Source organism: Papio anubis, chromosome 4 (genome assembly GCF_008728515.1).
Source record: "Papio anubis isolate 15944 chromosome 4, Panubis1.0, whole genome shotgun sequence".
Taxonomy (NCBI): domain Eukaryota; kingdom Metazoa; phylum Chordata; class Mammalia; order Primates; family Cercopithecidae; genus Papio; species Papio anubis.
The window spans coordinates 13934929-13949509 of record NC_044979.1 but is presented as its reverse complement, the minus strand read 5'-3'; the positions used below and the strand labels follow the sequence as shown (position 1 = coordinate 13949509).

Below are 14581 nucleotides of genomic sequence, written 5' to 3'. Positions count from 1 at the left end.
TTCAACGTAAGTAACAAGATTTTACAGCACCATACAAAGAAATTTATAAACTTAAACAAGGTATGCAACTGTGCGACCTTCCATTTTCCTGCCCCCGCTTCCTCTTTTCTTCTTTAATCCCAAAGCACTGATTGTTTCCCCTGATGATTTATCAAGACCTTCCTCTTCAGGATTCTCAACATCCTGCAGAAGCTGCAATTTAAAATAACAAAAACAGGCCAGGCATGGTGGTACACGTGTAATCCCAGCACTTTGGGAGGCCAAGGCGGGCAGATCACCTGAGGTCAGGAGTTCGAGAGAACCCTGGCCAACACGGCGAAACCCCGTCTTTACTAAAAATACAAAAATTAGCCGGGCGTGCTGGCACGCGCCTGTAATCCCAGCTACTCAGGAGGATGAGGGAGGAGGACTGATAGAACCCAGGAGGCAGAGGTTGCAATGAGCCAAGATTGTGCCACTGCACTCCAGCCTCAACAACAGAGCGAGATTCTATCTCCAAAAATAAAATAAAATAAAATAAAATAAAATAACAAAAACAGGCCAGGCATGGTGGTGCATCTGTAATTCCAGCACTTTGGGAGGCCAAGGCAGGCAGATCACCTGAGGTCAGGAGTTCGAGAGAACCCTGGCCAACATGGCGAAACCCAGTCTCTACTAAAAATACAAAAATTAGCCGGGCGTGCTGGCACCCGCCTGTAGCCCCAGTTACTGAGGAGGATGGGGCAGGAGGATCGATAGAACGTAAGAGACAGAGGTTGCAGTGAGCCAAGATTGTGCCACTGCACTCCAGCCTGAGTAGAGTGAGACTCCGCCTCCAAAAAATAAAAAAAAAAATCATGAAAACAGGACCCTGTAAGCATTCTGACGAAGACATCTGATTTTCCAGAAGCAGATCACTGATACCTATATTGGGATAGGTTGGAAAGCATTAAATGAAAAGAAAATTGTTGATATGTCTTCCCATGCCTAGAATGGTTCCCAGTACACAGCAGGCAGGCACTCAAATAATTGTTCAACAGATGACTATGATCTGGTTAAGATTTTTCAGTATTTGAAGGGTAATTAGGTAGAAAATAAGTAAAGATCTTCTATGCTATTTAAGGTGGAAAATAAGAGAACTAAAGGTAAACTTCAGCTTATTTTAAATACACATTTTTAGTCATCAGTTGTCTGTCCAATAACGGTACATGTTTGCTCAAAAAGACTGAGCTATCTGAACATGTTCCAGCAAAAAAACCAGATGGCTATCTCAGAGGATTACTAAGGAAGACACACACTAGGAACGGTACAGTTTGTAAAGGCCTCCTACCCATCCAAAGGATTCACTCACAGCATATGTACTTGGATTAGGAAGAAACTTTTTCTAGAACAGTTTTCCTACTTTGAAAAAAGAAGAGTTTTTTGGCAGCAATTGGGCTGGCAAGTCAAAACCTTACACATGACCTGTACGAGTAAATCAAAAGCTTAAATTCACTGGAAGTCATAAAAACAAAAGAAACAATTCCACTGTGAAAAATGAATACCTTCAAAGACAATGGTATGATAAAGATACAGAAATACGCAGAATGAAATCCATTTGTTTCAGCATTTGTTTGCCACCTACAAAGAATAACTTTCGGATGCATTCTACCAACAGCAACAAAAAAAATAAAATTTATTTGATGGAAAGTTAACGCACAAACACATCTCATTTTCCTAGAAAACCTCAAAGATATCTGGTGTTAATGTGTCAATACCCACAGATTTTTTTTGGTGTAATTATGCTGTAACATTTTATCACTGTGAATATTAAAACCACTCCCACAGGCTCACTTGATATTTTTAATTGTTTCATCTAAAAAAAAAAAAAAAAAAAAAACCCATTCTTTCTAATAACGCTACAAAATATAAATTTAGATAATTTTTTAAAGATTTAAAATTATTTTTAAACTCACTTTTAGTTTTAGTTTCTAAAGGCATGAACTATTAAAATGCTAACATGGAAAGATGGGGGGGGCAGGTGCCACAAGACTAAATACCACTGAATCAAAGGAAATTGATTGTCTAGATGATGTGGAAAAGATAGCTTATAAAGTTAATGAGATCTTATTTAAGGCAAGAGAAACAATTTGCTCCTTGACAATAAGGATGCATCAAAATGTTGTCATCAAATATAACTAATCTAATTAAAAGTACAGCAAAAATTAAGGCAAATATGAAAATAAAACAAAATATGAAGAAAAGTTAAACTACACCAAATAGAATAAGTAATAAGTAAAAATATAAGTAAAGGGTAGTTAACAGCAAGTCTTAGTAAATTAGAAATAGGCTGAAAGAAATAAAAAGGAAGGATTCCAACAAGTATACCTTATATACCAAGAAAAACAGGAACAGTCAACACAGGGAGTGTCCCGGAAACGTTCCAGAGATTTGAGGGCTACATAGGAGGATTTCTGATTGGGTAGGAGAGTACCATAAAATCCTCGAAGCTAGAATTCACAAATTTGTATCTTCCACTATCTTAGATAGCCCTTGTTAACAAAAATATCACAATCCTTAAGCAGCAGATAAGGCTAATCCTTACACAGCAGCTTTAGCCAGAAATTTCTTTGCCATACCAGATGAAAGTATCTTAAAAAACCAATCAACAACAACATCAACAACAATAACCTCGAAAGTTTTCTAGGTTTTAAAGCAGGCATACTGCTTTAAACAACAACAACAAAAGTCATTAAATATTAAGGGAAATAGATAATCAGAAAACCTAGGTTTTAGTCCAGTTCTATCTCTAGTATCCATTCCCAAGGCTTTCTTTGGAAACAAAATATTCTTTTCCTTGCCTATAAAGTTCATTCCAAAGTTACAAGGCTACAAGTTGCTCCTTGCTAATATGAATAAAAACAAAACATTTGACAAATTATCACAAATTAAATAGAGATCAAGTATGTCTAATGAAAATTTATCATCTGAATTGAGATGTGCTAGATATGTAAACTACACACTGGAGTTTGAAGATTTTGTGCAAAAAAAAAATGTAAACTATAGCATTAGTAATGATTTCCATTGACCACATGTCAAAATAATAGAATTTTAGATTAGATTAGATTCAATAAGACATAAACTTAAAATTAAAATTTGTAACCTTTTTAATGAGACTATTAGAAAGTTTTGAATTATATGATGCATGAAATTACATTTCCATTGTGTTGTACTAAACAGCCTGTTATATGCTGAAATCTTTCACAGTAAGATTTGTCAACCCTTTTTTATTTTCCTACAACATCTACTACAGTGTGGGCCATAAGGGATAAACAGGAATGAACAGAAAAACCTTTGTATGTAAGTAGAAAACAGCAACTAAATAAGACCAAAATTGACTCTCTGCTTCATATACTACCTATATGCTATTAGAATTACATGTTAAAACCTCTTTTTTGGAAATCATGGTAATACTGAAATATGGACCCAGTCGGTTTTTTTTTTTATTTACAGCTGAAAAGTTAATTGACATACCCTATTTGTTATGAGCTAAATTGTGCCCACCCACCCCCCGACTCCCACCAAATTCATAAGTTGAAGTCCTAACCCCCAGAACCGCAGAACATGGCTGTATTTGCAGACAGGATCTTTAAAGAAGTAAATACAGTACAGTTAAGTCAGATGGGTGGGCCTCCCACAGTGCTGGGAATACAGGCGAGAGCCACCACTCCTGGCTAAATATAGCACTTTTATTTGTCAATCACGCCTCAATAAAGTTGAAAAGATAAAAATAAAAAGATCAGTATTCTTTCTTTTTTTTTTTTTTTTTTTTTTGAGACGGAGTCTCACTCTGTTGCCCAGGCTGGAGTGCAGTGGCCGGACCTCAGCTCACTGCAAGCTCCGCCTCCCGGGTTTACGCCATTCTCCTGCCTCAGCCTCTGGAGTACCTGGGACTACAGGCGCCCGCCACCTCACCAGGCTAGTTTTTTTTTTTGTATTTTTTAGTAGAGACGGGGTTTCACCGGATTAGCCAGGATGGTCTCGATCTCCTGACCTTGTGATCCGCCCGTCTCGGCCTCCCAAAGTGCTGGGATTACAGGCTTGAGCCACCGCGCCGGGCCAAAGATCCGTATTCTTAGTGAACTAGAAATTCAAACCTCTGTAACTGCTGTGTCTCGAGTTTGTGAAATAAGCACATGGCAAATAACTGTTCTGAGATTTGGCTATTTATTTACCTTTATGTTGGCTATAAAGTGTTTAAAGTAAATAGACCTTACTTTTTTAAAAAATGTTTAAAGCATAGTAATTTCTGAACATAAATTTTCATGATAAAAACTGAAATGATCACAGGCACTGAAGAACACAGCAAAAAGTTTAGATGTCTAAGAATATGTTGAAAAGGCACCTACGTTTACAAGGCCTCAAACAGCAATAGTACACCCTTACCGGTTAAATATTCTGTATTAATTTAAAAATAAAAACCCTTCAGATGAAAAGTTTAAAAAGACAAAAAATACTTAAAATGCTTGAATTCTTACATGTCACCATTACATGCTTTACACACACTGTTTAATTTTCACAACTCTCCTTGGAAAGTGTCATTCTCCCTATTTTAATAATGAGAAAATCAAAATGTAAAGAACTGCAACCAGAATATATTTTTTAAAAACTCCTAAAATACGTTTTTATAAAAAAGGAAAGACAATCTAATTGAAAAAATGAGTAAGAGCCGTAAACACTTCAGAAGGCATGCAAAAGGTCAATGAACACATTATGAGAAATCTGTCATAAGGAAAATGACAAAAATCATAGAGACATCGCTATACACACCCAACAGAATGGCTAAAATTTAAGAATAATAATTCTAAGGATTGGCAAAGATCATTCTAGGTGGCAGATTTAGCATGAGCTAAGGGAAAATACTGACGCAAGAACAAATGTTCCTATAAGGAAATAGTGGGGATGTGAGTTTACCTTAGTACAAAGAGGTGATTGCACTATCACAGTGACTACTGTTAATAAACAATATATTGTACACTTGAAAACTGCCTTCAAGATAAGGACTTTAACCTATATTTGGTTGGTAAATCAGAACCATGACATCAATGACACATCTAAATGAGTTTTAAAGTACAGTAGTCCCCCCTTATCTGTATACAACCTGCACACACCCTCCTGTATACTTCAAATCATCTGTAAATTAGACCGTCTGTGGCCAGTTACAAACCCACCCACACAGTAGGGCAGGAAGGAGTGAAGTTGAGCTCTACCTCCTGTCAGATCAGCAGGGCATTAGATTCTCACATGACCCCAAAGCCTGATGATCTGTCACTATATATACTACATGAAATAATATATACCTATATACATATTACAATGCAATAACAATAGAAATAAAGTGCACAATAAACGTAAGGCTTGAGTCATCCTGAAACCACCACCACCACCCACCCCTCCGCTGGTCCACAGAAAAACTGTCTTCTACAAAACCAGTTCCTGGTGCCAAAAAAAGGTGGGTGACTCGCTGCACTGGAGTTCTTAGAATATATCACTCTAGGATAAGGGGGGATTACTGTTTATAAAAAGCTGCTTTGTATAGAATGTTCCAAAGGCAGAAGACACAGAAACTTTCAAAAACTATCTCCTTCTCTGCGATAAATGTCTCTTCCTCCACAATCTGATTCTACCCTCGCTGTTCAACCACGTTCTTCCAAAACCCTCATGAGCACGCTCCAACCTAGTCACACTATCTCTCACTCACCACCGTGTCCGTTTTCATGTCCAGATGCAGCACTGAGCTCCCTCTCTAGGATGGCCCATCACCTGCGATGCTCTTCTGGAAACCTCCGTGCTTCTCTCCATTTAAATCCAGTGCTCTTTTGGAGGCCCAGCTGATGTCAGAGTTACCCCATGATTTATTTGCTGACTCCAGCCTGCCTCTCATCCCGGTCTCTACGGTTCCTATGTGGGTTCTATAATACGTAATTCAACATCTCACTGGAATCTTATGTTTTGTTCTTGACAATTAGACCATAAACTCCTGGATAGAAGGGACCACTTCTTCCAATTTTGTATCCCCCTCAGCACCTAGTACCAAAGAATATACACCAGTTAGCTGATAGATCCTCTTGATAACCAGAAATGCAGACATGTCCTTTGGCCTGGCAACTGCATTTCTAGAAATTGACACTACTAAAATACATAAACATGAAAAATAGTAGGATCAAAGACATGCATTGTAGTCTGTCATAGTACAAACTGGAAGTAACTACCACAAACGTCTATTAAGACTAGTGAGGCCAGGCACAGCAGCTCATGCCTGTAATCCCAACACTTTGGGAGGCCAAGGCAGGAGGACTGCTTGAGCCCAGGAGTCAGAGGTTACAGTGAGCAATCACCACACCACTGCATTGGAGCCTGGGCAGCAGAGCAAGATCCTATCTCTAAAAAAAAGGAAAAGGAAAAAAAAAGAAAGACCAGTGAATTTGAGTCCATACTGCCCATTAAAAAAACAAAACAGTTGGGATATCTATACACACAGACATAACAAAGTAGTAGGTGAAAACAGTTGCAGAAAAGGGTATTCAATAGGCCTATTTTTGTTTATTCATACACACAAAATGTAAAAGAACACATACATTTTTAGATTGATAATGTCTGGTAACTAGGATACACTTTTTACTTAGTTTGAAAAAAAAATTAAAAAATGAAGAAAGAGCACATATGATGTTTGTAGTAACAAATATTTATGTATTTTAACTCACTGCCCCCAAACAGTAATTTACAAACAATTTGTAATATGAACCCATTTTGTTTAAAGTAGGAGAAATAATAGTTATTTCTGGAAAAGGGAATACAGGAAACTTTCATATTCTAGGGTAGATAGTTGTTTGTTCTTAAATAATGGGCACTTATTTTAGTTATGAAAAAATAAATAAATAAATAAATAATTTTAAAAAGAATTCCATCTTTCCCTGAGCTGGTGATCATCCCAGAGGGTTAGTATTTTGGTCCACAAAACTTTTCTTAGCAACTTCTTAATCTGTAGAGAACTACCTTTATCGCTGGACTGCCCACTATACTGAATCTTAGTAAGCATTACAGATAACACCAACAAATCAAATTCACAGAAGCTGCTATCAGAAAAACTTCTCTGCCAGATGAGTATTAAACACTAAATCTGTTTGATAAAGGGAATCTCTCCAATAAAAAATTAACCTCAAAAATTTACTGAATTACTGCAAAAGACCCGGCATTACACTGGCTCTTACAGTAACAGCTCTGTTGTTAAATACCTTATACTTATCTAGAGTAATCACAAACTTGCCCGAATCCTTGTTTCAAGGTCAAAACTACAGATAAGGCAAGAATCTTACATAGTTTTACCCATAGGAACAACAGGAGGAAACTGTGAGAACCACCCAAGGGAGCACTGGATTCTGTCCCCTGGCTCTCTACTTCACATATCACCATTTCCCTACCCGCCCTGTTCCAGTGTGGAACTTACAAATGTCCTGACTTAACCAGTCAAGGCCTTCCCCACTAAGCCTCTAATAAAAACAAAGGGGCAGAGCTATCTGCTCCCTCCTTTTCCATCTCAGTATCCACCCTGAGATTCAACTGCCTTTTTGCTTTCCCCTCAAACTTACTGCTGAACAGCTTATAGCTACTGAAGTGCTTGATTTGTACTAATTCATTTATACACATAATAACCCTATGATGTATTCCTATATTGCAGATGAAGAAATGGAAGTACAAGGTCAAATAACTATTAAGTGGCAAAGCTAGGATTTAAACTCAGATATTATAGCTCCTCAATATAATCTTCATTGCGCAGCAGTCAGTATCTCTTGATATATGTCTTTTAACCTAGAAACCATCAGAAATCTTCAGACAGTAAGGCTCTGAGGTTTCAGTAACAAATCTGAAAGTCAACAGATCACTCGAATCAAATGTTTACTCTAGAAAATGCCGTTTGTCCTGGTAATACTGGATAAACGAGAAGAAGGAAATTTGCAAAATGTGCTTGCCAATGCCTTCTGGGGTTTTTTTGTGTTTTTTTTTTTTTTTTGGATTTTTTTTGTTTTTGTTTTGAGATGGAGGATGGAGTCTCTCTGTCTCCCAGGCTGGAGTGCAGTGAGGCGATCTCAGCTCACTACAACCTCCACCTCCCGGCTTCAAGCAATTCTCCCACAGTTCTCCTATCTCAGCCTCTCGAGTAGCTGGGATTACAGGCATGTGCCACCACACCCAACTTTTAGTAGAGACTATTTTTAGTAGAGACAGAGTTTCACCATGTTAGCCAGGCTGCTTTCGGAATTCCTGACCTCAGGTGATCCTCTTGCCTCAGCCTCCCAAAATGCTGGGATTACAGCCATGAGCCACCGCACCTGGCCTTTTTTTTCTTTAACTTTTGAAAAGCTGTTTAAGGTAATAAACGCTCAACCTTTTAACCTCCTAAAACAATAACCGGGTTAAGATTCTAGTTCTGTAACTGTTTTCCTTCGCCTGTAGAATAAGACATAAACATGCATATAAAGCAGTTGGCATAACTGTGCGTGGTAGCAGGAGACTGGGATCACTTGAGCCCAGGAGTTTGAGACCAGTCTGGGCAACACAGGGAGACCCCTTCTTTACAAAAAATTTAAAAAGTGGCCAGGTCGCGTAGTGCACACCTGTAGTTCTAACTACTCCAGAGGCTGAGGTGGGAGGATCGCTTGAGCATGGGAAGTCGAGGATGCAGTGAGCCATGATACCACCATTGCACTCCAGCCAGGGCAACAAAGCAAGACGCTGTCACAAACAAAAACATGACTTGAGATTAAGGAGTCAATGTCACCTACTATTCCCAGCATGTGGAAAAACGTACACAATGCCCTAAACAAGACCCATGAATTCATGTTGACAGAAAACAAATGTAAACATTTAAACAATTATGCTTTCTGTTTAAATTTATATGTTATGAGAAAAATAATTAAAAATACTTTAACATTACCAAATTATCACACAGTAGTCAATTACACATGAATGAATGCTAACAACCTGTCTCAAACTCATTCATTCCATCTATTTCCACGTGAAGTACCCAAATGTCTTGTTTTCAAAAGTTTTTCTCTTTCCTGTGCCATGCCTTGTCTTACCTTTAACAATGAGATGATAATCTTTGCTCTCCTTCTTTCCCCCAAGCACCCCCTTACACAACGTTTCCCTTATCTACTTATGTGTTCGTCTGAAGTTCCAGAGACTAATCTTGAAACAATTCAGGCGACTATTGCATTCTCCTCCACCTGGAGATTACTTCAAGGCTGCAGTTAATTTGCAACCCAGTTATACTCCAGATGGCGCCAGCCCATTCAGCAGATGAGGCAACAACCCAAGATAAATATCTGAGCAAGTCACAGAGACTGGGGCCTCCAAGCCCCGATGCCAAGCTCCCCTTTTTAAGCCCTTGCATTTTCTCCAAATTTGAAATGGTTTCTTTAAGGCAGAAGCTTGGACCACTTCCCCACTGCTAGCTTTGGAAGTAGTCACTTTCCTTTCCGGGCACTTCGTCCTTGTTGATTGGCTCGGCAAGCAGCGGAGCAGCCCAGCCTGCACTCAGTTACACAGTAATTTCAAATCTTAGAAGAATAAAAATCCTGAGTGTTATATACATTTAAAGCACTCGATATAACCATTTACCAATCTTTTATTAGGTAAGCTCGGGGCACTTTGAATGGATTAAAAATGCATCACGGTCAAGCAACGATGACCGTCCCTAATGCCTGCAACGTCTAATGTTCCGCTATGTTCCAGATTTGTTCGTGCTGCTGGTGGAGGCGCAACAGCCGGGAAGAGCTTACTGGGCTCCAGGCGGACTATACACACCATATCGTGTCATTTCGTCCTCACAGCAAGGACTGATACGTAAGCTCATTTTTCAGATGAGGAAAATGAGGCCGGCGAGAGGCTGATATGCTTAGCGGTACAGAGCTAGGAAATCAGGGACAGAACCCAGGCTGGAAGTCACGCTGGCTCTAGAGCCCCGTCCTTTCGACCTGTTCCCGTCGCTGGGGAGGGGCATGTCAGTGACACTAAAACGTGGAAAGAAATACAGTACCAGTGGAAAGCAGGGGCTCCAACGGGGTAAAGGCATGCTCCATAACGGATTATTGGCCTCTGCATTTAAAAAAAAAAAAAAAGTGAAGTTAGACTTTCTCAGTTGTAATTAAACACTGCGCAAAACCAACAGCACGGGAGACGCCTGAACCCGGCACTCGGCAACGACGCGCTTCGGGACCCAGGAGCCAGCTGAGCGGCGGCGCGGCACCCAGCGCTGGGACCCGCCACGGCTAGCCTGCAGCGCCGCCGCGGGCGGGGTTCCCCGCAGACCGGCGCGCGCGGGCTGCTATGAGGTCCGAGGGCTTGCCCCTGCCGCCTCTGCTCGTGGATCCGTCACCATCCGGGAACCTGGGGAGCGAGAGGCGGCCGCCCCCTGCCGCGGCCCGGGCGCCCGGCGGCAGTCGCACTTACACAATGGCGGATGGAGCCACAGAGTGGGGAGCGCAGGCTGCGGGAGCTACGGCGATCAACCGCTCGGCGCGCGGCTAAGGAGCCTCGCGCGCGGTCCTTGCTCGCAGGTTTTAGCCCCCGGGACGCGAGGTGGCCCCGCCCGCTTCCGGGAGCCGGAGGCAAGTGGGAGCCGCGCCCCGTGCTCTGTGTCCGGCACCATCCGCCTCAAGTCTGCAATGCTGCGTTCTCTGGGCTGGTTCTGCTAGCTGTGGCATTGCTGCCGGGCCCTCTGCACTCAGTCAGCTTTAGAAAGGAGGCCACCATTTGCTCCAAACTAAGTGGCGAATTCCCCATCACCCATGCTTGACCTGGCTTCCGAGCCAAACAAAACTACACAGTGCTGCTTACCGGTGTCCTCCCTGAGCCGTCGGGTTAAAAGCTTTCCTTCCTGGCCGGGTCCGGTGGCTCACGCCTGTAATCCCAGCACTTTGGGAGGCTGAGGCGGACGGATCACAAGGTCAGGAGTTCGAGACCAGCCTGGCCAGCATGGTGAAACCTCGTCTCTACTAAAAATACAAAAAATTAGCCGGGCATGGTAGCGCTCACCTGTAATCCCAGCTACTCGAGAGAGGCCGAGGCAGGAGAATCGCTTGAACCCGGGAGGCGGAGGTTGCAGTGAGCCGAGATCACACCATTGTACTCCCAGCCTGGGTAACAGAGTGAGACTCCATCTCAAAAACCAACAACAACAACAAAAAAACTTTGTTTATTTAGGGAACACTCCGTTAAGAGCTTTCCTTCCTTTGCTTTGTGGAAACAATTTTTTTGTTGGAAGAAACTTCAAGCCACCTATCTGCAGCTGCAAAGCGTCACTCTTGCAATACAGGCTTTTCCAATACTGAGCAAACCTAATCTCCCTCTACCCTCTTAAGGTTTCCACCTGGGCCTAAGAGGTCAAATTGACATAAGACAGTTTAACAGGAGAAAAGCTTACAGCTGTGTGCATGGGCGTCCACAAGAAAAGACCCAAAGAAGGAGGAAGTCTAAATGCTTATATACGGGTTTAGCTACAACAAATCTCAAAAGTCCATGTTTAAATATGACCTTAATGAACCTAAAAGACAACTGAGTGTAATACAAGGAAACTATCAGCACATGTAGTAGACAAGTGGTTGTCATGTGTTTATTCAATGAAGAGCTATTACCAGTTGATGTGTCCACGTTCTTGGCGTCTTGAACAAAGAATTGGACAAAATGTACAAACAAAGGAAGGAAAGAATGAAGCAAAAAAAAAAAAAAAGCAGAGATTTATTGAAGATGAAAGTACACCCCATAGGTTAGGAGCCCCCGAGCATAGGGGCTCAAGAGTGCCGTTAGAGAATGTTCTGGGGTTTAAATGCCCTCTAGAAGTTTCCATTGGTTACTTGGCATATGCTCTATGTAAATGAAGAGGATGAAGTAAAGTTCAAACTCATTTACTGGATATAAGCCTTATGTAAATGGAGAGGATGCTTCCTGTCATTGCTGAAGTATTTCAATTTGATTTATTTCCAGGAAGTCAGCGTGAAGCGACCTTACATTCCCTGCCTCCAGACCCTATTCTCCTGCCTCAGAACTACATGTCCATTAGTAAAAGCCAAACCAGAAAAATCATAACCAAGGATATAAGCAGGCAAGGCAAATTATAGAAGGTAGTCAAATGGCAAAAACACATCACCAGTATTCAGAACGCAATCTTGAACAATGAATTCAATGGCAGATTGTAACCGATTTTTTAAGCAGTAACAAAAATTTACATTTACTGATCAATTATTATGTTCCAGTCAGTGTTGAGGTCTTTCATATTTTATTTAATTACCCTAAAATGTAGGCTCCAGGGGAACAAGGACCAAAATTTAATTGTTCGCCTTTGAAACCTCACTCTAGCACAGTTTACTTGTTAACGATGTGTCTCCCCCTACTAGAGAGCTGGCTCTCTAAGGGCAGGAGCCATGTCTGTCTCCTTCCCTGCTATTTCTCCAGCCACACAGCGTGTCTCACCGAGAGAAGTTCAGTAAATGTGAAACAGATTAACAACTAATGGGGGAAAAATGGAGAACTATGGTACTTCATACCAGGAATTACAGGCGTACCTCCTTTTATTGTGTTTAGCTTTATTGTGCTTTACAGATACTGCATTTTTTACAAATTGAAAGTTTGTGGCAACCCTGCATCAAGCAGGTCTATCTGCAACATATTTCCACAAGCATACACCCGCTTCATGTCTCTGCATCATATTTTGGTAATTTTCACAATACTTCAAACATTTCCGTTAATACTATATTTATTATCGTTATCTGTGTTCAGTGATTTTTTTATGTTAACTCTTGTAATTGTTTTGGGGTGCCACCAGCTATGCCCCCATAAGACAGCAAACTTAATAGATCAATGTTGTGCGTTTCTGACTGCCCCAGGACCAGTACATTCTCCTGTATCTCTCTCACCTTGGGCCTCCCTATTCCCGAAGACACAACAATGTTGAAATTAGGCCATTTTATATCCCCACAATGGCCTCTAAGTGTTCGAGTGAAAGGAAGAATTGCATGTGTCTCACTTTAAATCAAAAGCTAGAAATGATAAGATTAGTGAGAAAGTTTTGTCAAAAGAAAGCTAGGTTTTTTGTATCAGTTAGCTAAGTTGTGAATGCAAAGCAAAAGTTCTTTAAGAAAACTGAAAGTGCTACTCCACTAAACAAGTAAATGATAAGAAAGATAAACAGCCTTATTGCTATGAAGAAAGTTTGAGTGGTCAGTGTAGAAGATACAACCAACAACAATTACCTTGAACCAAAGCCTGATCCAGAGCAAGGCCCTGATTCTCAATTCTCTAAAGTCTGGGAGAAATGAGTAAACTGCAGAAGAAAAGTTTGAAGATAGCAGAGGTTCATGAGGTTTAAGGAAAGAAGCCATCTCCGTAACATAAAAGAGCAAGGTGAAGCTGTGAGTACTGATGAAGAAGCTGTAGCAAGTTGACCAGAAAATCTAGCTAAGATCATTGATGAAGGTGGCCATACTAAGGGATAATTTTTCATGGAGATGAAACAACCTTATATTGGAAAAAGATGACATCTAAGACTTTCATAGCTAGAGAGAGAGGAAAAGTCAATGCCTGGCTTCAAAGCTTCAAAGGACAGGCTGACTCACTTGTTAAGGCCTAATGTAGCTGGTGGTTGTCAGTTGAAGCCAATACTTGTTTACCATTTTGAAATTCCTAGAGCCTTTAAGAGTTATGCTAAATCTGGCCAGGAATGGTGGCTCACACCTGTCATCCCAGCCCTTTGGGAGGCTGAGGCGGGCAGATCACGAGGTCAGGAGTTTGAGACCAACCTGACCAACATGGTGAAACCCCGTTTCTACTAAAAATACAAAAATTAGCTGGACATAGTGACGTACGCCTGTAATCCCAGCTACTCAGGAGGCTGAGGCAGGAGAATCGCATGAACCCGGGAGGCGGAGGTTGCAGTGAGCCAAGATCACAGCACTGCACTCCAGCCTGGGCGACAGAGCGGGACTCCATCTCAAACAAACAACAAAAAAAATTACGCTAAATCTTAGGAAAAATATCGAATGCATGCAGGGCTTAAAACCTAGATGACAGGTTGATAGGTGCAACTACCATGGCACATATATACTTATGTAACAAATCTGCACATTCAGCACATGTATCCCAGAAGTTAAAGTGTGTGTGTGTGTGTGTGTGTGTGTGTGTATAGACATATATTTTAAAGTCAGACCTAGGTATTTAGTAGAAATGAAAAATGTGTGTCTTCAGGAAGACCTATGTATAAATGTTCAGGACAACTTTAAAAAAAAAAAAAGAATTATGCTAAATCTACTCTGCCTGTGCTCTAGAAATGGAATAACAAAGCCTGAATGGCAACACATCTGTTTACAGCATGGTTTACTGAATATTTTAAACCCACTATTTCACCTCCTAGAAAAAAAATTCCTTTAAAAATTTTACTGTTCATTAATAGTGCACTTGGTCACCCAAAAACTCTGATGGCAGTTAATGATTTCATGCCTGCTAACACATCCATTCTGCAGACCATGAATCAAGGAGTGATTTCTACATTCAAGTCTTATCATTTAAA

The 14581-nt window shown here is 40.8% G+C and overlaps 1 protein-coding gene and 1 long non-coding RNA gene across 3 annotated transcripts in view; one reads left to right on the top strand and one right to left on the bottom strand.

Annotated features, from left to right (window-relative positions):
- Window positions 1–10594, bottom strand: part of TPK1 (thiamin pyrophosphokinase 1) — a 401164-nt gene extending 390570 nt beyond the window's left edge. Inside the window, exons 1-2 of one of the 2 annotated variants that reach the window (XM_003896790.5) lie at window positions 10471–10594; window positions 10058–10116 (exon numbers count right to left, since the gene is read on the bottom strand). In XM_003896790.5, coding sequence (XP_003896839.3) covers window positions 10058–10100 — 43 coding nt within the window. In that variant the 5' untranslated portion in view covers window positions 10101–10116; window positions 10471–10594. Of the gene's footprint in view, window positions 1–10057; window positions 10435–10470 lie in introns of those variants that run through there. The other variant, XM_031665051.1, reaches the window with a different exon arrangement.
- LOC110742918 lies at window positions 9463–10139 on the top strand. The gene is made up of 2 exons (XR_002521217.2): window positions 9463–9653; window positions 9754–10139. It is a non-coding gene; the product is annotated as an uncharacterized LOC110742918 (long non-coding RNA).
- Window positions 10595–14581: the final 3987 nt, after the last annotated feature.